Consider the following 25,955-nt stretch of genomic DNA (forward strand, 5'->3'; position numbering starts at 1 on the left):
AGACATTTTCTTCCAATTATCAACACATTTAAAATCTATCACTGTAACATTTGATTTGGAGTTTTCAAAGCTGAGGTCTTATTGAAGACACTACTCAATAAGATACCGAGGAGTCAAATTATGGAACCCACATTTTTATTTACTTTATGATTTTTTGTCTTTTTCCATATACAAAATGAGACTCATAAATGCTTTGATGTCAGAAAGTTTTTGTAGTAAAAAGTGAATTGTCCTGATTTTGTTATATTGTCCATACTGTATGTCCTGTTTTGCTCTATTTTATTTTTTCAATGTTTGTATGTAATTTTTTCAATTGGGTAAAATATATTTGTGACAGTAAATATTTTTACTTTGTTATTGTTATTTTATTTCAACTTTGTTTTTAAGGTGAGGTTTTGAGATAAGCCCTCAGGGTTTCTACCTCACCTGTTTTATTGTTATTTGTTTTATTTTTCCTGATTCTTCTTTCAAAAATGTGCAAATAAACTAAACTAGAAACTGAGAATTTGCTTACCATCGGCAACGCCCTCTCCTTTGATGCTCCTCAGTCCTCCAGGAATAGGGATCCCATCCAGGAAGAACTCAATAATCCCATCATCAACGGTAAGAATCACGTGCAACCAGGCGTTATTCTCTAAAAATTTCTCAGCAGTGGCTCGTGCCACTTGTGGATTGCTTGATCCTATGGCTGTATAGTACAGCATCACTGTGACATGAGACTCATTGGTGTGGACCTTCACTCCATAATGCAAGGTCCCATTCCTTGTTCCTTTGCTGAATATGAAGCCGTCAGTGTCCGGGCTGGGCACAAGCCAAGCAGAAATGGTAAAGTTGGAAACAGCAGCCGGCCCATCTTCAGGGGAGATGGTCCCATAAGCCCCCGGGAGCCCGGAGAAAAACCATGTGTCTGTGGCAGAGTGGTGTCGCCTGGCATGAGGCCTGAGCTGAACCTCATCTGGGAAGGAGGCTTGAAGGAGCAGGTCATCCATCAGAGGAAGGCCCTCTGGGAAGTGTCCAGATACAATCTCCCAGGCGACACGCACATCACCAAAAGTACCCTGCTGGCGAAGGACAGTGAAAGAAGCGACATCGGCCATATCCTCATCTGAGAGTACATCTTCAGCTACTTCTTGGTCCAGGTTGCTGTCCGCAATGGCAAAGACACCAAACGGGTCGTCATTGAAAGGGATGAGAACTGAGACATTCAGGGAAGTCTCTGCAAGTTGTCCACCCTCCCCCGGATGGCCTCCTAAACAAATAATTTAAAAGAGATCAGTGGTTTTCAAGACAAGCTCACCCTTAACTTAGGAATTGGCAGTATGGAGGTTAAAAGGCAGATGACTCCAATAAAATATGATTGCAAATGAAAATCTCAATGACAGAAGTGAATGTCACTTTTATTCTGAACTAACCTGAGATGTCGACCAGTCTGAGGATAAAGAACTCATTGAACTCTGGGAGCTTATCTGAGATGGCTTCCAGAACGATAGGTTTGGTCTCTTCCCCTGTTGTGAAGGTGATGGAGCCAGATACGTTGGTAAACTCCTGGTTTTCCTCCAGAGGAGTCTCTGAGTCATTTGCAAACAGCTGCCAGAAAACTGTAACGTTACCAAAATGTCCTCTGGTACGCAGGACACTGGAGCAGACAAGAAAAGGATCATCATTTATATCATTGAACACAAAAGAAAACATTGTATCTTTATAATCACAATGCCTGTGTATTTTTTGGCAATGGGCCAATTCTTCCAAAAAATTGTTTCAATATGAACAGCCTCATTAAGCCCATATTAAACTATTCAAGACTGGGGCTCCGGTGGTGTAGTGATGTAGTGGTTAGTGCGCACACCCTATGTGCTGTAGTCCTCCAGGCCTGTTACTACAGGCCACATGTCATTCCCCAATCTCTCTGTCCCCGATTTCTGACTCTGTCCTATCTCTAAATAAATACATAAAAATCCCAAAAATAAACCTTAAAAAAAATATTCAAGACTATTTTAATCAAAATAAGCAGCACTAAAAAAATATTGAATTGAAGACCTGTTACTTACTAAAAATGATTGGTATTGCCCTCTTTGACCGGTTTTTCTGTGGCTTCCAGGGAGAAAATCCCATTGGCGTCATCATTGGCCTCAATCACCACAGTAGCTGTATCTGCTCCATATACAACGGCATCACCTGTGTAAATGTACAAGATATTAGACTATACATAGAGAAATTAATGTATGCATAGATAGTTAAATAAAGGCAAGAGACAATAACAACAGCACTGTGCAAATTTATTATTGTCATGCTTCATGCAATAAGCTTTTATTTACGAGTGCACCATAACTATGACAACCAGGCCCATGAGGACAGAGCATCTTATTCCTGAAAAATGTCTTTGGAAGATAAAGGCATCCCAGCGTAGAGAGCCTCGACGTGCCCCGAAGTGGCTTTCATTGAGATTTTTAGAAAAATAAGAAATTAATAAATACAAGTGGATGATATTTTGATGAAATAATACTCCCAAAGCTGAAACAGCCAATCACAAGCACTACTTTGATCAGCAAGATGAATTAACTGTGGCATGCATGCAAATTTGCTCCTATCAAAAAAGGAGAGGTAAAGATGTTCATGGTCCCTGTGTGAGTTTGATTGACTTTCAACATGAGGGTTATTGACTTTTAACACGGCCACTATAAAGGAGAATCCCTTGGCTTAAACCAGAGGCTAACCCTTACTCAACTCTCCTCTGTGTCACCCAGTAAACAGAGAGGCCAGTGGAGTGGCTCGTCTTTGTGTCTGAGAAAGTCTGGAGTCGGGTAATTAAGGTCCTGGTGGGGCCCGCTGGTCTTTTATTCCCATCCCTGACACACAATACTGGGATTAAACGAGCTTTCAGCATTACCACAAACAATTCTTAATAACCTAGCTACTCCTCTGACATCAAGATGAAGGAGTGAAAAGGGGAGAAAGAAGGGGATCATGTTTTCTTCAGATAAGGTGTGATTGCCTGGTTCTTGAAGCCCATGGAAAAAAGCAACTCCCGAAAGCACAAGATGAATTGCAGGATATATCACTTTTATTATCTCGTATATGAAATATGGACGCTCAATTATATTACATGACCCAAGTACTCATTCACAGAAGGCATCCTTATAATAAAACTGCCGAGTCGACCACATATTAAAAAAGACGCACAGACTCACCAGTAGCATTGTAGAGAACAATGTAAAAGGGCTCATCAGTCTCCGGTATGTTGTCATCTTCTACAGCAACTGAGATGTTCTTTATCCATTGACCCACGTCAAACACCAGCAGCGTGTCATTACTCAGCAAGGTGAGGTCACCTGGGGATGCATTTCCATAGTCCACACGATACATTACCGTCGCAACAAAGTCTGCCCTCCCTGCCCTCAGAACGCTGAAGTTGGCTATGCCACCTTCCTGAAGTCGTACAATCACGGGTTCTGAAGAGGTGGAAGTAGAGATGGCGAGGTAGCCAGGGAGAGGAGTGAATGAGTGTAGCTTTAATATACATAGATATTATCTCCGTTATATAAAGTGGATCCAGAAATGCATCCTTACCAGAAAAGTAAATGGAGTCATCATTCTTGTTAATGTGTAAAATGGCATTGAGTTTGTTTCCCAGCCTTGCACCACCCGTAGCATTCAACAATGTGATGGTGAAATTCTCCATGTCCTCTGGGAGCTTCAATAGAAAGAAAATGAAAAGTCAAACAATGGCTGAACCTTATAATGGACTGCATGTATAATTTGAGTTTTTAATTGTACCTCGTCTGGAACAGAGAAGAGAGTGAGGTTTTTGAGGTTCTCCCCCTCCGTGAAGGTGATATTTCCCTGGATGGGGCTCACGTCTCCAGACAGTGCTGGCTCCAGGACCCAGGAGACTGACACTTCTCCGAAGTGACCTCTGTTCCTCACTACAGGGTACACCGCTGGAAGAAAATCACAATAGAGAAATATTATTAATTTAGATATTCAAACCTTCCATCAAGTCTTGTGTATGCACTTTTCTTTTAATCTTTAGTCTTTTGTGTTTTGTAAAGGCTATCATTTTGGTATGGTATACGAAAAAAAATGTTCCCCTTGCTTACAGCCCAATAGTTTGGCTGTATTCCTCCTATGTGTGCCTGTATGTAAAGAGCAACAATGGCGATACATTCACAAATAGCTGAGAGAAGGCTTTTTGCTTTCCATGTACCGTACTTTGGACCAGATTGTATCATCAGTTTTGGGCCCAAATGTATGACTATACGAGTTGACAAATGCACTCGTTTATCTGTGTTAACACATTCTTATGCATTAAACTATCATTATACATGTTGTTCTTAGGCTGGCACATTAAAGTAGTCTTTAACACATACTGTAGTTTCATCTTTTTCATAATTATCCAACTTGAGGACAAATGTGCTGTGGTTCATTCAAAGTGTGAATAAGATACAACTTGAGATGAAGAATTTTCACGATTATCTGAAGAACTTGAACTTCAAAGTACCCTGGTGCATCTCGTCCCCTTTGCTCTCATTGATGGCCACCGTCAGTCCTGGTTGGATGAACTCAATGACGCCAAAGGGGTCATCGTTCTTTCGCACTGTGATGTTAACCTCCCTGTGGTTGCCAAGGCGACTGGGTGGAGTGCTGTGGCTACTCAGTACCACCGAGAACGTTTCTTCTAGCTGTATGAACACACAGGTAAAAAAACACAAACACACAAAGTTTTCATGTCAAGCATATATTTGTTACTTTCTTAACATGAAGATTATTCTGCTATCAGACTGGGAAATCTTGTAGTAAATGAAATGATTGTATTAAGGTCAAAACAGAATTGACCATGACCTTACCTCAGGTACCCCATCAGGCCTCGCCACAAGTGCCACCACCACTTCTCTCTCCCCTGGTTTGAACTCCAGGATGCCTGTGGCGCCGTAGAATTCAGTGCTGCCTGAAGGCATGACAGCATATCGAACCAGCTGTTTGAGAAGCTGTCCCTGAGCTCTGACCACATGCAGCTCCACGGTTTCCCCCTCCTGGATACATTTAAAATTGACATGTTTCAGGTGACCAAAACCGGTTACAACTGGAGTACAACAACACCTGTTGGGCTTGACGTAACATAAACACTTTACAATGATAAAGTCTTCTAGTATAACATTGCAATCTACAGACTTACATGGATGACCCATGGACCTCTCGAAAATTGGGAAAACTCAAACACCCCCCCAGGGTCATCATTCTCCATGATGACAATCTTTCTGCTGGTAAAGCCAGCTTTCAGGATCTGGTTTTCAACAATACTCCTGAGACACACACAAATAAACAAGTACACAGTTTAAGATTATAGTAGCAAATGACAACTTTCTAAACAGTCATTATCCCCTCCCAGAAGAGACATGTGGAACTCACTGTGGACTCAAAAGTCAGATAGAAACATAATTTAAATTGTAGATATAATGAAAACTCTGTAATGGAAGTATCAACGTTTTTTTCTGTTCTTGTCTTTTTTTGTGGGACTTTTTTTATAGCTTCTGGATAATCAAGTGATAGCACACAATGTAACAGCTCAACTTCAATCTAAACTTTCTAATATATTCCTTGCATTGTTTAGTGTTTATTCATCACAGGCTCCATACCCTGAGGTCCTGCCGCTTGGGCCACTTTCAATAACAATGTCAGTCAACCCCATGCCTGCATCTTTATTGCTCATCAGGGGTGTATGTATGTGTGTGTATGTTGAGAAAACTGGAGCCAAGTAAGCATCACACAAGGGCTAAATTAGGGACAAAGCCATGATAGAAAGGAGCACTCCAAACAAACAGTCACAGCCAAGGCTCTGCATGCATACAAACACTGACATCTTTAAAAGAGAACACAATCAAGCCTGGTTAAATTAGAAGGAAACACAAATAGAAAATTCTCTATTTACTACCAACAACCACTCTCCTTTGGGTTCCTTTTTTCACACCCGGCCTGATCCCCCAACCCAACCTAAGTCCCCCCTCATCCCCACATCAACTAAAGACCCCAGAAAACCTGAAGTAGGCCCTTCTCTGAAAAACAAAGTCCTGATTCACGCCACACAAAAGGCCCAGATTCATTCCACTCTCCACTTACCCAAAGTACACTATAAAGCGTGCAGTCTCCACCCTGCAGGGGGTATGAGTGGGAGGGGGATAGAGCAGCCATACTCATCAGAACATAGACTAGCAGATACAACCCCCCCCCCGCCCCCCCTCCCCAAAACCGCTACACAAACACACATACATACACACTTATCTAAAGAATACCAAAGGAGGGAAGGGGTGAGATAAAAAACCACCCACTCAACTTTTTTTTTTTTTACAAGTTGACTCTGAAACACTACAAACTTTTAACTTCTTCTTCTAAATCCCAAAAGGTAATTGTACCTTAGATGTGTAAATGATTGTTATCAGAATACACAGTTATTTTGATGATGAACTAATCTGGAAGATCTATATCCACTTACCTATCCAGAGTGAGCAGTAAGGTCTCGTTTACTTCTGGGATATCATCGGCCAGGATAGTGAAGTTGATGAAAGCATCACTCTGCCCTGAGAGAAAGATAACAGAGCCACTTAGAGGCTCGAGGTCTTTAGCAGTTATATCCTCCTGATTGGCTCCAGTGGGTTGGAGACTCCAGAACACTTCAGCCTGACCGTCTGTCCCATCACGTCGAAGAGGGATGCTGACCTGCGGTACAAACATGATAAGAATTACATTACAATACAAACTGTACACACAAGAGGATAACTCACTTTGTAACACAAATACAAGCCAGCAAGGACAAGGGGAGTTTTCTGACTGGTTCTGAGGACTCTGTCATTTAAATTTACAAATGAACAAAAGCATTTTTTTTTTTAGATTATTTTTTGACAGGACATCTTGAAAGAGACCCATAAGTCTCGCCAAATGTACAGCGCCTCTGTGCATAGGGCGCCTGCTCTACCAACTGAGCTAAACCTGCCCCCAACAAATACACAATGTTTAAACGAATTATGATAAGTTACGGTTATATACTGTTTTACATAATACTGAAGTATTACAGAACTGATACTATTAAGTTACAACTTACTGTGCTTGTATTGTTGTCCTCTGGTTCATATAGGACCACCGTGGTGTTACTGGTAAAGCCGATTTCCCCGTTAGCAATGTCAGGGGTGACAGTCAAGGTTAAGTTTAAAGGTCCACCAAACCTCGGGCTGTTTGAATGAATTGGAGGTTTGATGTCAACCAGCTCCAGTGTATTTAACTAAAGGAAATAGAAACAAACAACTGTGTTAAATTGCTTAACCAATAACACACACTGCTTCAGTCATTGATTCAACTTTCCAATCTGATCATTTCTGTTCTGCCCTTATTTAGATGTGCTGAAATGCCTGTTGGTTCCCCTCTCACTCCATTAATGAATGTGCATGTATACTTGAAGGTTCTCTCTAAAGGTGTGTGGCATGATTATGCTTATATGGAAAGTAAAAGGCCTTTCTTGCACCCTTTTTTCTTTTGCTTGAGTTAAGACCTAGTTGATATTGTTATTTCGAACACTTGAGCAAAACCCATAGATACATGCCAGATTTGAGTGCCAGTGTCAAACCATTCACACATGCAAATTAGGCACTTCAACTTTGGATTGCACTGATTTGGCTTGAAGTGCAAACACTGAAAAAAAGAAAAGCACTTTCTTAGACTAATTTGGCAAGTATAAAGATAAAATAAAACCATTAACAAAAATCAATAATATATCGTATTTTTTCCAATAACTTATGTGTTGCTCCTTCTTTGTTTCAAACGTGTTACCTGTATCAAGAAATGAGCTCCATTCTGCAGAAAGGCATCATTCCTGATTGGCAGTACAACATGTACCATCTGCTCACGGGCAAACACCACATTAATGGACCTGCTAACATTCAGAACCCCATCTCGGGCCAGTGCTGGGTCTATAGGGCCTGCAGGAATGTAGAGTGCCGTGAGAGTCAAAGTCACATCTCCCAGTGTACCACCATCTCGCAAGAAATGTAGTGACAAGAAACGGCCCTCTGGTTGGCTTTGAATGCTTTGCTCTTTCGCCGGGTCAAAGTGAAAAAGCCCATAAACATCATCACTGTCCTGAATGTAGAACACAACCTAGAGGAAAAATGGAGAAAGAAAGAAGATAAGGAGGAACTTCAAACAATTGCAATTGGAAAGAGAAATAGCATATGTGACATTTTAACTAGTGAAGGGAATGATCATAAACATTCTCTGTATCTTGAAAACGTAGAAAAAGAAAGTTATAACACCAGCTTTGTTGATTTACTATAACCTTGTTACTTATTTATTGCAACAAATAGTGCCTTACACTCATTTTTATTAATTCTGCAACTTCATACAAAGGCCTTAACTGCTGCTGCACTGCCAATGATAAGCACCTCTGGGCAGCACAGGGAGGAGAGAGGGGATTTATTTTCATAATGCAAGGGTAGAACTGCAAAGAAGCCAGGATTTACAATCAGTTACTAGGGAGGATTTTGTTGCATTTCCTGTTTTTGTGGAACTTAAGCTGCATCTTTGGTAAATATAATAAGAAAGTAGAGGTGAGGAACAGAGAGAGGGAGGAAAACAAGTGAGACTGAAAGTAGTAAAAGAGAGCCATGAGCTAACTTTAGAGAGCCATCCTCTTTAATTAACCGTGCTAGGACTATGAGGGTAGTCCATGGGCAAGAGGCTCATTCATTTCCTGTAAAACTACACTTGTCTGATGTGTTCACAATCACTGATTTACAAGTCATTATGGGTGTAATGTATCCCTGGCAACATTAATAACAATGAAACTGATCAACCTGCCCTACTGTTAAAGTTGTGAATTTATTCTTCAAGGAATTTCTGCAGAGCAGAACACTTTCTGCACAGATGTCAAACACACCCTGTAACTTCACAAGCTGAGGTGGTTCTTGGTGTGTGTGTGTGTGTGTGTGTGTGTGTGTGTGTGTGTGTGTGTGTGTGTGTGTGTGTGTTTGTATGTGACCAAAGTAGAGTTTGTATGTGTCTCATCGTATGCCTTCAATATAAACAAGACTTAGATCTGCCCACTTCTTTCACACATAGCCAAGAGAGGCTTGGACAGGGATTGAAGCTATAAAAAGCTGTCACCACTTCACCCACGCTTTCAAACCCCCCCCCAAAAAAACAGACACACACACATACACCACACACAGAGTGGGCCTGCTGTTTCCGCTTTGTTTAGATTCAGCCACATAAAGGGAACACCCACAGAGCAAAGTGACACACCAAGGGGTCGACTTTTGTAGATTGTGCCAAGTTTGCCACTGTACCTTACAGTGGATTAAACGCTTACACGCACACAACACATGCACGACATCTGGAGTATATATGTTTCCTGACAAGTGCAGCCATGTCTCTGTTTTCTCTACAGTATGTTTCAGACATGTTTTACCAACACAGAGAAGCTATTCATAAAGTTACCCTGTCAAAGAATTCCTTGTAACTAACCTCCATGGGTTCATCAACCTCTGCGTTTCCAGTTACAGTATTTGGTAGCAGCTTGAGAGTAAAAGCCTCTGCTTCTTCAGGTAGATCATCTGCCACGATGTTTATTGGAATCACAGCCGTTACTGTACCGGCAGCAAATCTCACTGTTCCCTCTGCAGGGCTCAAATCATCCAACACTGAGGAGAGGTCACTGGAGTTTCTACTGATGGACCAGTTGGCAGACACCGCACCATAGCTTCCTCCATTTCTTACAATAATGATGCCTTCAAATCTAGGGATAACAACAAGGGAACAAGGGAAAACAATATGAATATGAAAATATGAAAGATGGTGAACACCATAAGCTCAAATTAGACAAACAATCATATGTCAGAAGAGTTTTATAAACGATTGTAAATGATCTACCTTTGTGTTAGGTCTTCATTTATGATGATTGGGTGTAAAACTGCACTGCTGCTGATTGACAGGACTCCATAAGGCTTATCATTGGGCTCGATGGTCACTAGCACCGCATTAGGTGATACTAGCACAGCATCTCCTTTGATGGTCTCCTCCAGAAAGACCACGTGGAAGGATTCTGCTATTTCTGGCACGTCATCATCTCTAATGTTGAACAGCAGGCTGGTCTTGTAGACAAATGGAGGGAAGGTAACTGTTCTGACCGGCTGTAGATCGAGGAAATCCACCGCCGCTGTGGCGCTGCCCAGTCCTTCTCCGCTCACCACTTTGTAATCTACTGAGACCTAAAGACCGTAAAGTTCAGTTTATATACATTAGTCTTCTGTGATAAAATGTATCATTTAACACAAGTCTAGAAAAATAAATAGTGTAAAGTATATAAACTAACCTCCGTGTCAACAGAGCCAACGAGTGGCCCATCCTCGGTCAGTCGACCACGGGTCACATTGAGGGCAATGACTCCAGTCGACTCTTGTACTGCCATGACAGAGGTGGAGAACCGCAGCGGGCTGTCATTACGCCTGATTCTCAGCTGGACACTGCTGGCGTTAGGCTTGAGGAGAGCTCCCCCTGCCACACTGGTTAGCCTGACAGTAAAAACCTCGTCATCCTCTGGGATCTGAAAACAAAGAAAAAATATATTGACATAAAGTTTTAGATTTTATGCACTTGAGAATCTATCTTGCTAAAAAAATATCTGTTTGCTCTTTCTGATTGTTTTATTATTTCAGCTAAAAAGCTACAAAAACCTAGCAGAGCAATCTGAATCTTCTTATTTTCAAACATATAAAGGGTGCTTTGTGGACTTTAAACCTAGTTTTAGGTAATGTTAGATTGATTTAAATTTGATTTCTAAAATTGATCAGAATTATTTTTTACAATAAATGAGTATTACGTTAATGAACTTCATCAACCTCTGATTTTTTTCATCCATATTCAAGAAAACAACGTCTACAGGAAACAAAAGACGGACTGATGGAGGGACAGATGAACACAAGCTTTTTGATATATAAGTGACCACGTGTAACATTATCATTAAAGATTAGATTTGTTGATTATCTTATTGTTTACCTGGTCATCCTGTATGAGGACAATAAACTGCACCACCGACTGTCCTACAGGAATGGTGATGTTCCCTCTGTCTGGACTGAGGTCCTCAAAGGCAGGGTTAGGTCCATCAGAAATCTGAACAGAAGGAGTCACAGTTATGTTTACACTTCAGCATGCCCTTGTACCTGAGCACTTTTCTCAGAAAGTCAATGTCTTAGGTTTTGCAATGCCCTCTCACCTCATAGTTCACGGTCACAGTCCCGTACGTTCCCTTTTCTCTAACTAGGGTGAAAGGCACATAATGGTTCACTCCTCTTGGCTCATCGACAACAATCTCTTCAGTCTGAAAATAAAAGAAAAAGAAAGATAAAGCAGTGACACTGAGTAACACAAACAGAGCCTGACCAGCTAAATGTGGTTTCAAAAACAAATCAAGATCAAACCATGTATTGTATTTGAGTTGAAATGGGTCCTGAACACATCAAGGGAGAACCCTTGATTGTTTGTTTGTTTGTCCTTGTTTAGCTTCTTTAATAACACGTTTGTGTTTATGTCAGTAAAGAAGGAGCCCACACTATTAAAGCAATGGTCTCCACTGCAGGATGGTTGTTTAATTCTGATGATCAGAAGTTAGCTAAAGTAATTTATAGAGATGAAAAGAAACATCAGGATTTATTCACTATAATAAATAATTTGTGTGTTTTCTAATTGTGTTTCTGGTCTTAGACAAAATATTTTTCTAAACCCTGTCTTGAACTGAACAATGCATTCCACAATAATACAAACAAAATCGAATTCAGTATTTACATATTGAATTACTTACTTTAATTTATTTGTTCATTTATATATACATGACATGTAAAAAAAGAGAAAAGGCCTTTATTGTCGTGTTAAGATTTAGAAATGACATCCCTGTTTGTTTTCTTTCTTCAAAATAAAAGTCAAACTGCAATGATTAAAGAACAATACACATAAATTATTCCAGCTCTCTAACTTCGACACATTTCCCAGGGCAGGGAGGCTTTTATTGATTCTAAGAAGGCAAAATCATTATCCAGCATATGAAACCGTCTGGGGCCGCTAGAGTCAACAGTTCCCAATATTCCACACAGCTACCATGGAAACACCATACATTTCCCACTGATAAGTATTGTGGTTTCAATTGCCCCTGGAAACCCACAACCTCTAGGCATTTTTCTTTCTTTCTCCCAGAACCAAATACCCCCACGATTGAACCTCTCTGAGCAGCAATGGGTTCAAATAACTCAAATAACTCCATCGCCGTTGCTTAGTTTCTTCCACTACTTACTAATATCAGTGGACTTATATGTGCACAATTATGAAGCAAGACACGCTGTATGTGAAGGACAGGGGTTTCTTACAGAGTTGAAGGCAATTATTCCAAAGGCGTTGTCATTGGACAGGATGGTGATGGTTGCCTTGTTTGGCGTTCCCAGCGTCACGCCATTAGAAGAGCTCTGGGAAGCAGGAAGGAAGGAATAAGTTAGATATAAGCAGGTTAAACATACAGGTTGTACCATAGCACATCTGAGCCCTCCCCAGATTCTGTAGTGCTGTAGTGAAAGACTAGAACATCTGCCTAATCCAATGTTTTCACTTCATTTCTGTTCTCCCACTGAGAGACCCTGGTGAGATGGCACAAAGACAGGAAGTTCTGGTCTCAGCCTGGTTGATTTGTCAGGTTAGCTCACAGTAGGATACCTCTTAAGGGCTTGCTGTTTGCTCTGTGATTTGGCACTAAGACCTGACAAACCTAAAAATCTCAGCTTGCTTAACATCACACAGTGACTTTACGAGTCTTACTTTGAGTCTTTTAACTTCACAAATACAACCATTATCGATGAGGATCTGAAAGGAGGGTTTCCCTTTTTCTGGAAAAAGAGAGACCACAGCCTTGTTATTTGGGTAAACTTTCCAAGGTTTCCATTAGTGAGCTGACCAATGTTTTCACAAGCATCTCATGGAACAACATGGAACAACATCGCTGAGAACAACCATGTCCTAACTCTAGTGCAGAGGCTTCCGTCGAAACCTCCAAAACAAACTAATCAGCTATTAGAGTCTTGACAAAGATGATAAACAGAAACACAGGGTTATCCCCAAAAACTAAATGTTTTCTGTTTTTCTCAGCCAAGCACGGTCCATTTCTACGTCCTACGCAAAAGCCACTGAGAAGGTGTGTGTGTGTGTGCATATTAAGGTGAGAACAAACAAAGGAGAAAATGAGAAACAAGAAAGTGCTATGGCTTTTGCATTCATCCCTTCCTAGCTGTGACAGAGCTTTCTTTTCGGCTGCTGAGCTCTTGTAGCGGTCAACTCACAGTCACATAATCTACTCAAATGCACAAAGCCAAGCCACTGGCCAAGCATGGAAGCTGCCCAGACACATATGCACACACTCACACTGAGTGTCCATCCACACAAACACATTCAAATATCAATGTGATTCACACTCACAAAGCATGTGACAATACACTATTTAGATTTAAATTAAACTCCAATCAAGTTATCTTTAGGTAATAAATTCACATGATTGTTACGTGGTATATATCATATATACTTTTTAGAAATCTGTCAAGATTCTGCTTAAATACATGCATGCAGCATTTCATGAATCCTTCTTCCCCTGATTTACACTACAACTCTGTGCGGTTGTCCTTTTTGGTCACCCACAGCTCTGGTAGGCTGCACCTGCTTTGTACCATAACAGCTTTAGTCAGTCTTCTGGTAAGCTGATAGGGCAGCATTTGGCCAATGCTTTGTCTTTGCTTTAGTGTAAACAGAAGGGACAAGTGGGCCTCATCTGGTCTTTCACTTTAGTGGGAGGCTACATACAGGTTTGGGCGACTGGATTTTCACCAGGTGTCACAAAAAGGCAGCCACAAATTGAAAATGCTCTAAGGGTTAGGGTTAGGGTCTTTGGCTATTTTTTGAGTACACAGCTGACACTCAGTGATTTAAAATGACCTTTCTCTTAGGTCCTTTAGAGAGATAAGACATGCAAGAGACAAGTGTAGACCCCCCTAACTCATCAATCACGCTTGACAGCTAAAGGCGACATGAAACCATGGAGATGGTTTCTATGTGTAAGGAATTCTAGGCTGGGATGTTAAGCCCGTTGACAAGAATTTGAAAGTTATTCCCATAGAAATATATTTTCAAACTTGAAAGTTGTATTTTTTTTTAATCTAACCTTTATTTTACCGGTTATATCCTCACTGAGATACAATATCTATTTTACAAGAGAGTCCTGGCCAAGAAAGCAGCAGTGAAAGTTTCACACAAAGAACAAACAATTTGACATTAACAAGCAGACAACACAGTAAGTTTACCTTTTGAAGACTGTTTGCAACAAAGTCTCAAAATGCATGCAAAGCTTTTAATGTGTGTGAATCCATTCCTTCAGTCACAGACTGAGCTTTGATCTGCAATTGTGTGCCACTGGCAATGGTGAACACATACAGTAACATATACATGGGTGAAATCCACGGAACCGACATGCCCATCAAAGTCAATGGGGACAGTGAATAAGGGAATCACTTTAATCTACTGTGTGGTGAGGCTTCGGCTGTCAAAGTTATTTGGTTTTTACAAAGGTGTCTTTTAGCGGGGAACCTCTGAGACACACACAACATTTGGCCCCACCCAGGCTGCTCCTGGAGAGCAGACACATCAAAGACCCTGCAAGGGCTCAGAGCCGCCCAGGCTTACTGCTGTTGCCGCCCCCATTCTGTATTCTGCATAGTTGTTGGGTCTAGGGTTTAGGACAGAATTTGAAAAGTGGAACTATGCGTAAAAGAACCTTGGAGCTCCAGAGAGGAGAGCCAATGAAGGAGAAATAGGAGAAGAAGTCCTCATAAATCCTAAAGCTTGAATTTGGCCCATAAAAGCCACACAAGGACAACAATATGATTGATAAGTGGGTATGAAAATAAAACAAAAATAATTTACCTGTAGTGTAAGGTTAAAGGTAAATGTCTCATCGGCCTCTGGCAAGTCATCATCTTTCACAGCGATGAAGATGGTCTTACTGGACTCAGTGGACAGCAAGAAGGCTGCAGCATTAACAGCCTCAAAATCCCCCGTGTCCACTCCCTCCAGCTGAAATAATTAGGCAGACATAAAACTGAATCACAAACATTGGACTATAGTAAGACTATTACCTCACTGAGGAAAGGCACATGTGACACAACAGATACAAGACTAAATGGTACATGGTAAGACAACTGAGCCAATAGGAAGCCTGAAAAATTATGTTTTTATTTATATGTTTCGTCTCTTTTTGCTACTGAGAGCAGATAATGTGTCCTTGTCCCTTTCTCTCCTTTATACTGGTATCTTTACGAGCTTGTTTTTGACTTCCAATATGCTCTTCTGTCTATGGTCATTTCTAGTCTTTATTTCCCCCTGTAAGGACAGCCTTATATTACAACACATTGTTCTATGTATATTAGTTAGTGTGTAAAGGAGTATGGTAAAGACATCAAGAAGCATGGCAAAACCCCCGACCACTCTCCACTGTGTGGCCAGCTCGCCTTACCAGACACCCACTGTGAGCAGCTGACACTAGCCCCCGTGTGGAGGACATAAAGCCAAAAGCCGTTCTTTGGAAGAAAGAAAACACACTGGTCTGCAAACTGACCGATGTCTTCCATTAATAAGAAAGCTCTTTCACTCTTTATTTCCTAAACTGTATACAAAGTAACATCTCAGCGGTACATCAAAATGATTGGATATAGACGGATAAGATGATTTGACAGGTCGATGAGAATGGATACACAATAAGTCATGAATGATGAATTTGTTCCATGTCCTACCAGAACCAAAGCTGTCACATTGACCGGGTCTCCCACTCTCTCTATAACCAGCCGGACTACAGCTGTGCTGCTCTCGTTGACAACAAAGTCTGTCTGCCCCAGGAACTGCAGCGTGGCTGACTCAGATGAAGTGCCAGGGATGGACAGAGCCAGAGTCAACCCAGCTAGCAGGAGGACAAGGGGCATTCCTACAAAAAAAGAGGGAACATTATATTAAAAGAGGTGCATATAAGACAACAAATATTGCATTTTTAAAATAAAGCAGAGGCCACTGTGCATTTATTTTTAAGAGTTTTACTCTTAAAAAAGGCTACAGAAACTTAATGTTTAAGTTTATTCAAACTTTGTCTACAATAAGAAAAAAAATCACTGCATGGTTGGCATGCTAATATCATGAATGACATCCCATGTAATTTGTACCAATGCTAATTCTGATATAAAAATAAATATGCAGTCACTATGTGATCTACAGGCAGTATTGAGTGTCCAGATGTTCAAAAGGGTAGCGTTTGAAAATGCGTAGTCAGGCTGGCTAGCAGACTTGCTGCTGGTTATTGTGGTCTAAATGATTCAAAACATTACTTCATAATTGAAACAGCTGTTGTCCTCATGTTGTCATAACTGTTAAAGCAGTTGTTGTTGGGATTACTCTTGTTGACCACATGAATATTACTGCTCATGCAGAGTAAATGTGATCACTCAAAAGGTTTTGGTAATTCAGTATGAAGCTTCAGACAGAGTCCTGTATAATCCTGCGCTCTAATTATTGTTTCTGCTCTCCTGCTTCCTCCAATCATCCTCACTTCTCAGTTTGTCTCTTCTACACCTCATTGGTCTCCACTCCTCCTTTCCTCGCGTCTCGTCTTTTCGCCTGTCCTCTGCGTGTGTGTGTGCGTGTGTGTGTGTGGGTGTGTGCGTGTGTATGTGCTCAGCTCTCTCACCCAGAATAATCCTAAAGCTATGTGGAGCCACTCATACAGTTGTCATGGTTAACACAACAAAACAACACAGCATGATGAGTGGGGTGGAGCCAGTCGAAAACTAAATTGCGGCTACTCTGTCCTGCCTTTCCCCTCCCTGCTGTTTTTTACCCATCCCATTCATAATGTGCACCACAGAGCCCTGCATGCCAACAGTATGAACACGTAAGGTCTTTAGAAAAAATATTTGCTCTTAATTACAGGGTTGAAAAAGAACCCGATCAGCAGCTACAGTGGATGAAGTCATGCTGATTTGTCCTTTTGTAATAAGTGGCAATTGTTTTGGAAAGTTGGAACTTGAAAATATCCAACTTTCATATGTTCCACGTGTGTGTGTGTGTGTGTGTGTGTGTGTGTACAGTTTGCATGTGTCACACATATGTCAGCAGTAGTGAGATTGCTGGGAAATCCATCAAAAAAGGATTTAGAGCTGGTAGGCGGCAGGGCTGGACAGTGGGGGACAGAGGGTGAGCCTAAGGGGAAAGAGAGGGGAGTTTGTTGCTGGACAAAGACAGTTTGGGGTTGTGTAAATCCTGTTACTTGCCCTGCTGCCTGTCTTGGGGTTGGGAGTTCCGGCACAGTTGACCGAGACCCTGAATAACAAGTTAAAACTATCTCACTGGAACTATCTTTCACAGTGTTAGTCGAAGATAATTTCACGTTGGTATAGTAAACCTGAGTATGTGTCCAATTTCAAAGCAGCTACGCACCTGCAACTCTATGACCACTTGCTTGTCTTATAGAGGTATATAGTGCAGGGGACAATTTTCTGTTGTTGCCATGACAATACTTTAAGACCACAGCTTGAACTCTTTTCTTAAGTCAAAGTTTTATTATATAGAACAGTGGTTCTCAACAGGTGGGTAGGGACCCAAAAGTGGGTCGATGAGCTATTTCCAGTTGGGCACGAATGTGCGCCTGGGAAAAGAATTGTCAAAAGTCTGTGAAGCGCTTTGTAATCATGTTTGTTTTGCTTAGTGTCTTTGTTCTGTCATGTTTTTGAATCTGAGGTCCAAACTGCAGAATTTTTCATTGGTTGTTGTGCCCTAGTGGTTGTTGCATGTACCCCATGTGCAGAGGCTAAGGTCCTCAAGGGCGGCCCATGTTCAAACATGGCACAGTGGCTTCTTTCCTGCATGTCGTTCCCCGCACTTTCTCTCCCCGGTTTCTGACTCTGTCCACTGTCCTGTCTCTAAAATAAAGGCCCAAAAAGCAACAAAAAAAAAACCTCATTGGTTGAAAAATATCAGAAATTTGTGTAGCAATTTTTCATGATGGTGGATGCTGAGGCTAGACCAGTTGAGAACCACTGATATGGTCCTTTTGTTTTACTACTCAACGTCATATCTGCTTTTCATCATCAGAACAAAGGATCTGACGTCTCACACAAACTACAACTGCTATATCCAAGCTTCCAAAAAGAAGCCTCCCACCAGTTTTACTTTGCCACAAAGTTTCAGAAGGATGATAAAAAAAAAGAATCTGTCCCTCTCACCCTCCACTCCAAATCATAAGGGAAGTCCCTTTTGCTTCCACTGACCAAGATGCCTCAATTCCAGAAAGGGGCTCATAAAAAGCAGATGCTGTGTAGATGACACCGGTCTGTTTTACGCTGCTGGGCAGTTTTTGTGCTGGCATCATCCATTGTGCCAACCCAGACCCCAGGAGCTACAGAACACCAAGAATATGTCTGTCAAAGCAAAAGGCGACATGGAGCGCCTGGCTCACACTTCTGACATTGATAAGGCTGAGAGTCAGAGTCCATAGGGAGTTGCACAAAGTAGCATGTGTGCACACACATTAGCACATGTTGCATATATGGATGCATTTGCCAGAGCTGGCACAGTCAGCATATGCATCCAAAACTTAAGGTCTCAACGCTCAGACTGACAGTTGGGTGGCAGGCCAGGACACTGGAGAGCTCCAAAATGCATGAAAACACACTGTCCATCACAAAGATCCTGAGCCAACGGAACAGAAAATGATGGCAGAGGCCAGGACTGGAGAGACTTCAAAATCTGAACATCCTAAAATTATTAATTATTTTATTGACTAAGTCTGTGTCTGTCCCATTATACAGTCTATGGTCCGACCTTAATCAACTTGAATTTTTTTAAATATTGTATTACTTTATTCCCTGGAAGAAACATGGTGTTCAATAAATATGCTAATATTTTATCAACCAAATAAAAACTAGAAAACAGGTCACACATATTTGTATTCATTCGAAACAGAACCACAATGCATTGTCAAACACTTATTTTAAGCTTTAAAAGTACATATTACTAAAGCTGCTGTTTAAATCAGATACATTTTGTTAAGCTATGACTATTGCCCTGCTTCCACCATAAACGTATTTTGCCCCATTCATAACCCTTCCAGCTAAATTATCTCTCTGCTTTTCAGTATGCAGAGTCATTGAGAATTATGAGCAGGGTTTAGTGTTGCCAGGAAACTTTCTCATTGCTGAGCAGTAAACTACAACAGGAGTGCTACTGAGTCCAATCATTTTACCAGCTAAGCTCAGATGAAAGCGAAAGACAACAATGCAACTTGCACACATTCACACGCATACTCTGTAATTGTACAGTGTCCACTTAACTTTCGCTCCTTCCTTTATTTTAAAGTCACACGTCGTATACCCTCCACCTTGTTGCAGACAACCCCCTTTCTTCTCTATCTCTGTGACTGACAGCTCATCACCTGACTGCCTTCTCTGCAGGCTAAGTTGTGACAAGCACCATGACCAGTGAATGATAATATCATTACTGGTGGTCAGCTGCAGTGATTTGACCCTGTCACCTGTCTGCCCTTCTTAAAGCAGCCTGCCAATGCTAAGAAGCTCGTTTAAAACTCTTTTACATTTCAGACACCCAACACACATCTACACACTAACTCCCTGATCTATTGGATATCCCTGTCAGAGGTGCTGATGAGGTGTCTGGTTGCAGGGCTGCTCCCGGGGTCAGTGCTCGGCGCTGATGCCTCTTGGGTTTCTCTTGATGGTGGCCTCCGTGTCGTAATCTTTGGCATCAATTATTCACTGCAAGACTTGACTGTCAGAGGATTACAGTAAGCGTGACACAGCAGGATTCACTGCACAGAACGTGCCATGTGCTATGCCTTGTCAGGTGATAGGACTGTTGACAGTTGTAATTACTAAAATGCTACGGCGCACTGTTCTGTTTAAATGTGAGTGACTTTTATAAAAAATATTTTCTCTGTCTTTTTTGTTGTTGTTGCCACTTCAGCTTCCTTGAGAGAGTTTAATCATTGGCTTTCCCATGAGGCATCCCTGCCTTGAGGCATCCCTGGTCCTGAGACGCCCTTGATAATGAGCTTGTGGTCATATCTGGCTGTAAGTCACATGTGGACTCTCTCTCACGCACACGCGAATGCATGCGCACTTCAATTGTCTGACAGTGGGGGGCCTGCAGCTCGTTCATCAATCTTGTAGCGCGTTTCAGTGATCTGGAGTCAGTCTGGCCACAAAATGCAGCTCTGTTGTTATGGTCAAATAATATAACTGTTCCTGGACCATTTTTGTGTTTCCTCAGGACACATTTACACCAAAGCCATAGACTGTAGATATTAATGGACGAAGCCTGAGTGACGTCACCCATCTGTGACTGCAGGGGGCTTTGGAAGCCCGTCGATGGCTATCGCCATACTGGAAATGCTGTTTCACCCTAACTTTCACTCAACCTAACAACAGGCTAAGAGCTGGAGCTGAGGCTGGTTTTAAGCATCTAGACATACCGTTACACCGCGCCTGCCCATCAATCAGGTCAGCTACGCGCCTCCCGTACAGTGTGTGCTGATCGGTACATGAGCTAATCAGACCTATTACGTTTTTTGAACCAGACTGTAAACATGTTCATGTCTGCTATAAAAACTGGCTTTTTGAATGGGTGTGTAAGAAATAACTTAGATTTATATAGTGCCTTTCACGAAACCCAAGGACGCTTTACAAAAGTAGAAGAGGGGGGGCCGTGATGGGAGACAACGAGAGAGAAATAAAAAACACAAACTGAGAAAAGAAAAGGAAAGAACATGACTTCCGTTGCTTCTGCAGCTAACATCAAGGGGACACTCAACAAACAGCAAGATTTTTCACTTCTGCATCGGCTTCATTTTTCCAACTACCAAGGTTGCTGCTTTCCTCAAACATGCGAACAGGCTGAAGCTGACAGACATAAACAGATAAGTGAAGAGAAACATAATTAGCCTTTGTTGGTGTCAATCTAAGTTTATTCGTTTCATAAGGGGATGACTGCTAGAACACAGTAGAACTGCAGCACGGGCTGTTAATTTAACATCTCATAGAAACAGCACATGTTCACATCACCTGACAACTTAAGTAAAACTGAGATACATGGGGCACTATTTATGGCACTAGAAACGGCAAAGTCTGTTCCGGTGTTATGTATGTTATGTATATTCAAGCACCGGTGAATGCTAATTAGCTAACGTTAGCAAGTAAATGTTAACTAATGATAGAATCAGGAGGACTGTCAGTTGTCAATTTCAGTCTTCTGGGCAGTAATGTGAGTTAACGGCAGGAATATTTAGATTTAGTAAACACCATCTTTGATGTCAGGATGAGGAGAAGTCAGTTCTTTTTTTTCCCCTCACAAAGGCCGCGTAGGGTCTAACTGCATTAATCCACAAATGTCCTCCTCTCTGTGTTTTCTTTCTCGCATTAAATTCTGTAGAAGCAAAACCGGGGCTCGTCTCCTCATCGGTCGGTGTTTCACATTATTCAACAACTGTTTTTCATTTGAAAAATAAAACTGATCAAAATACGTAGGGGGCATCTGAGACCAATAACTTCTCAGTAGCGTACAGTGGTAGAGAGCCTTTCTTGCCCGCCAGGTGGGCGGTTCCATAAATTTGTGATGTCACGTGAAAGCTATGAATACTTTGAGGATATAAACATTGGAAAATGGAAGTGCCCTGTGGTCCACAAGCTGGGTTTTTTCAGAGGGTAGAATACATTTGAAATAGCAAAATTTGAGCAAAGACAGAACTCTATCGAGATATCTTACAAAAAAGGGAGTCAGTAAAAATATAAAAACAAAATGTTTCTCTGTTTATAGAAAGCCTGCTGTGTTAGCCCAGTATTCATTTATAAGTCTCAGGCTATGTGTTTGGACTCAAACTGTGGCACCCTCCTGGCCCTGTTTATTGCACTGCTTTCTGTCTGAGTTGCACACATGCTAAGCGATACGACCAGCCCAATGTGTGTCGAGCTCTACCTCAGAAACCACCCACCGTACATACTCAGCCTGGTGGAGCCGCGACTGCCATACCCGCTCAACTCACAAGACCATAATTGCACTTCACATGTAGTTTGTCCTTCTGGTATTTTTAGATGAGTGAATGTTCTCGCCATACAGGGAAGTTGGGGTGAAGAAATTAAGAAACTTAATAAGGGAGTAAGGCTTAAACATACATCATTAAATCTGACAAAACTGTATTACTAACTGGGCTTATTTTGGAGCGCTCAAGCCCAGAACAGATTTTCATTTATTTTGAGGAGGAAAACAGAAAACCCTACCATTAGTCTAACAAGAAGTGGGAGAAAGATTTTGGGGAAATTAGTTTGGCAAGGTGCACAATTGCAGCCAAATTATGCCATTCCAGAAGGGGAACTAGAAAACACTTGAAGGAATACCTCCCTAAAGAACAAAAAAGCATGAGGTCAGCCCCGCAGCTATTGTCAGACGATACTTTTCAACCAGGCATTTCTCCTTCAGGGGCAAGAGGCTGCCAATCAAGTGTGCATTTTACTGTGAAAAAAGAAAGAGAGGGAGAGTTTTTTTGAGGTATTGTTCAGACGGCTGTGGTCGGCTGCTCTTAAGTTGAGTGAAGGCCATCTCGAATCTCTCTCTGAAAACAAGATTTTTTTTCTTGATTTTAGGACGCAATGGGAATAAAAGGGACAGAGAAAAAATAAAGCTCTTCCCATTGAGTAGGAACCAGTCCGTGAGCAATTTGGAGCGCTTTCTAGTTGGAGCGTTGGCTGACTGATTAGCCTGTATGACACACAGTGATGGAGGCAGACAGAAAAGCACTTCCAGGGGATTAAACAAGGTTGTGCTCTATACAGCCTTGCAAACCAAAGGACCAAATTAGAAAGGGTTTTACTTCATTGCATGTAACCGGTGGGCCTGGATGAAATGCTAATTGCATTTCAAAAGAGTTCTCAAAACAGAGACGCTACCCAGAACTGGGGGGTTTATTTTCATTGGAGAAGAAGCTGGACTTTACGATTCACTGACCAGCACACAATTTCAAGGGGCAGGCTTTTGTTCACTCATGCTCCTTTTTGTGTTTTGTATGCATTTCTTAAATTGCCACAGTTCTCTATTCTTTTGTTTCCCACACTTTTTGGCATGCAGGCTTGATCTCCAGCAGACCCCAAAGCATCCTATTCAGGCTTGGTGCTTTTCTCCCAGCTCGACTCTATCACTCCCAAACAAGGACACACAAAGCACACATATCCTTGGTACAGTAGGTGTGGGAGAGTGCCTTCTTTCAGGGCTTTGCGGCACTGAAAGACTAAGGGCCAGATGGCAGGATTGTGTAGGATGTAAATCCCTTAACAAGTGAGGTCAGTTTATCATGATTATCAAAAAGGAAAATATTAAGAACTGCTTTAAAAAGTGCAACTTTCTTTCATGTACCTAGACATTGTGCTATTTTTCTGCGAACCAGTCATTCACAGAATTGTTTATGTTTCTGTGAATGTACGATGATGTACAGGACAGGCGCACATTTAGGATAAACAACCTCATGGGTTTATGATCCTGACCTCTTAAAGGGATACTTCATCCATTTGCATTAAGCTTTGTATCATTAGAAACCTGGTAGTATTTTTGAATGGTCGTGCATCCCGCCCTTATTTTCCCCTGAGATGGGAAATCTTTGTATTTCTAAGTCTGAAAAGGAGCTTCCAAGCTGTTGCGGTTAGCGGGGTGAAACTACAACGCTAGTTCTTCATAGGCTGCTGCCGACAGGCCGGTCTTGTGTTTTGGCTGCTGCCGCCGCTGGCCGCCACTAGCCGCCGGATGCTAGCCGGCGTGTGCTGGCTTGCGTGTTTGGAGAAACTGTAACGATCGAATTTCCCTCTGGGATTTAAAAAATTATTTCCGATTCTGAACTAGAGGACCTTAGTGGGAGTGGCCTGCGGTGCTGTGCATTCTGGGATTTGGTGTCTTTCATCCACATGAGCCAAAAAGACACTTTCTGCCTTTTCTCGACCAAGAAGGCACCAACTTCAAAATGTATTTCACATTTCTACTACATATATGACCCAATGTCAATACAGATTCATGTTTCAACGGGTGAAGTATCCCTTTAAGATAGTTTACTCAAATATAAATGACCTCAAATGAAAGACTTCCAGAGAAAGTGTGCATTTAACACCTACCCCCCAAAACACACACACACACACACACACACACACACACACACACACACACACACACACACACACATAAACACACACTGTCAGCGGATCAACCACCCCACCTCCTCGAGGAATTGACCAACCATGACCAACTACAATACAATGAGGGGAGTGAGAGATAAACAGCAAAAGACAAGAAAATAAAAGAAAGAGTTCCTGATGGTGGGAACAGGGCAGATGGAGGGGGTGGAGATGAGTGTGTGTTGGATGAATTAATACAGAATATATCAACATATGTCAACCTAGGCAACTAGGTTTCGGAAGATTGATCTTAGAATTAGCCACCTTAATCAACAGTTTTATCAAAAAAGATCCCCAACCCTTACTTTTCCACTCTGTCATAGACACACAAATACACACACAAAGACCAAAGCGGGATGAAAACGGGTACTAACAAAGAATGAAGGGTATAAGGATGGATAGCCATCATTCCAGCTGATCACAAAAAGTGACACATCTAAATTACCACAGGAAACAGGGGCCACCTTGGATACGTGTTCCACGTGGTGAAAACAACCAACCCAGGTGAGGGGTGCAGCTGGAGGGAATTTATGGATCAACATGGGGACACACGATGGGGTCCGTTGAATGTTAAGAGATTGGAAAAACAACTTAACAATTTGTACATAGTCAAGCCAAATGTGAAGCAGAGGCTAGCGAAAACAGCTTCACAACATGTTCTTTTACTATTATATTACTTCTAGATTTTCACATCTGAGAAAAGGAAGTTGATCTGTGAAGACGCTCCTTTGACTGAAGTCAATTTAAAATAGTTGCCATTGACTGGGATGGGTATATTATTAACCTATGAGATAATAAATTAGTGTTTTACAATTAGGGATTCATAGGAATTTTATTGTTCTTGTTTTAGTGTGCATTATACTCAGTAAAGTAGGTCAGAAAAGGCTCTAAGTCTGGCCTATCTGAGAGCCCTAACTTCACAAGAGCTCAAAGTTCAAGTCTAATACTTGAATGGAGAAGGTGCACAGATGTAAGAGTCAAGATATACAAATGTATGCGCGTGTATGTTTGTGTGTGAGTATTCATGTGAGTGTATGGAGGAGAATGTGTATGAGAGTTGACAGCGAGGTCATGGCTAAAGGTTTTCTGTAAGGACCACACCAGCATCCTTTCATCAGGAACAAACTGTGGTTGATCAGGCCCACTTAAGAGACCTCAGGATTGTTGGCTAAAACTAAGGGCCCTCCACTTTCCTGTCCCTCTGCTCCAATGACAACAACTGCTCAAACTTGATACGTCTTATGTGCATAAGCATTAACTGTCAATCTTTTTGAAAACAAAGCCATGAAACATTAAAAGAGATTTATTTTCACCTTCAATTAGTCCATTCAGTGAATCTAAAAACAGCTCGATCCGGGTGACGATCCCAGTCACTTTAATAAACCAGTCTAGAGCCAGTCTGATTTCTTAGACAGAAACATCTTTAGGTATCAGAGATATATATGTTAAAACTCATCAGGCAATTACTGTAAACTCATTAGCTGTATTTTGAGATCCCTTTGGGTCTGCATTTCTAATACTTCTTTTAACCTGATAGCATTCTCTCTCCATGTCTCCTAATGGAGTTTGATCCTTGATTATACTGTCTGACCACAGCAATGACTTTTTCCAACATCGACCAGATAT

The 25,955-nt window shown here is 41.6% G+C and overlaps 1 protein-coding gene across 1 annotated transcript in view; it reads right to left on the minus strand.

The window, feature by feature from the left end:
* The window catches only part of adgrv1 (adhesion G protein-coupled receptor V1), a 97,333-nt gene extending 81,293 nt beyond the window's left edge, over positions 1-16,040 (minus strand). Inside the window, exons 1-20 of the mRNA XM_061037973.1 lie at positions 15,855-16,040; positions 14,989-15,138; positions 12,399-12,494; positions 11,255-11,359; positions 11,038-11,151; positions 10,355-10,585; positions 9,913-10,250; positions 9,508-9,778; positions 7,816-8,142; positions 7,094-7,270; positions 6,488-6,711; positions 5,174-5,300; positions 4,845-5,030; positions 4,499-4,679; positions 3,775-3,938; positions 3,568-3,691; positions 3,189-3,449; positions 2,049-2,175; positions 1,413-1,636; positions 515-1,249 (exon numbers count right to left, since the gene is read on the minus strand). Coding sequence (XP_060893956.1) covers positions 515-1,249; positions 1,413-1,636; positions 2,049-2,175; positions 3,189-3,449; positions 3,568-3,691; positions 3,775-3,938; positions 4,499-4,679; positions 4,845-5,030; positions 5,174-5,300; positions 6,488-6,711; positions 7,094-7,270; positions 7,816-8,142; positions 9,508-9,778; positions 9,913-10,250; positions 10,355-10,585; positions 11,038-11,151; positions 11,255-11,359; positions 12,399-12,494; positions 14,989-15,138; positions 15,855-16,040 — 4,348 coding nt within the window. The remainder of the gene's footprint in view (positions 1-514; positions 1,250-1,412; positions 1,637-2,048; positions 2,176-3,188; positions 3,450-3,567; positions 3,692-3,774; positions 3,939-4,498; positions 4,680-4,844; positions 5,031-5,173; positions 5,301-6,487; positions 6,712-7,093; positions 7,271-7,815; positions 8,143-9,507; positions 9,779-9,912; positions 10,251-10,354; positions 10,586-11,037; positions 11,152-11,254; positions 11,360-12,398; positions 12,495-14,988; positions 15,139-15,854) is intronic.
* Positions 16,041-25,955: the final 9,915 nt, after the last annotated feature.

This window comes from Labrus mixtus, chromosome 5 (genome assembly GCF_963584025.1).
Source record: "Labrus mixtus chromosome 5, fLabMix1.1, whole genome shotgun sequence".
Taxonomy (NCBI): Eukaryota; Metazoa; Chordata; class Actinopteri; order Labriformes; family Labridae; genus Labrus; species Labrus mixtus.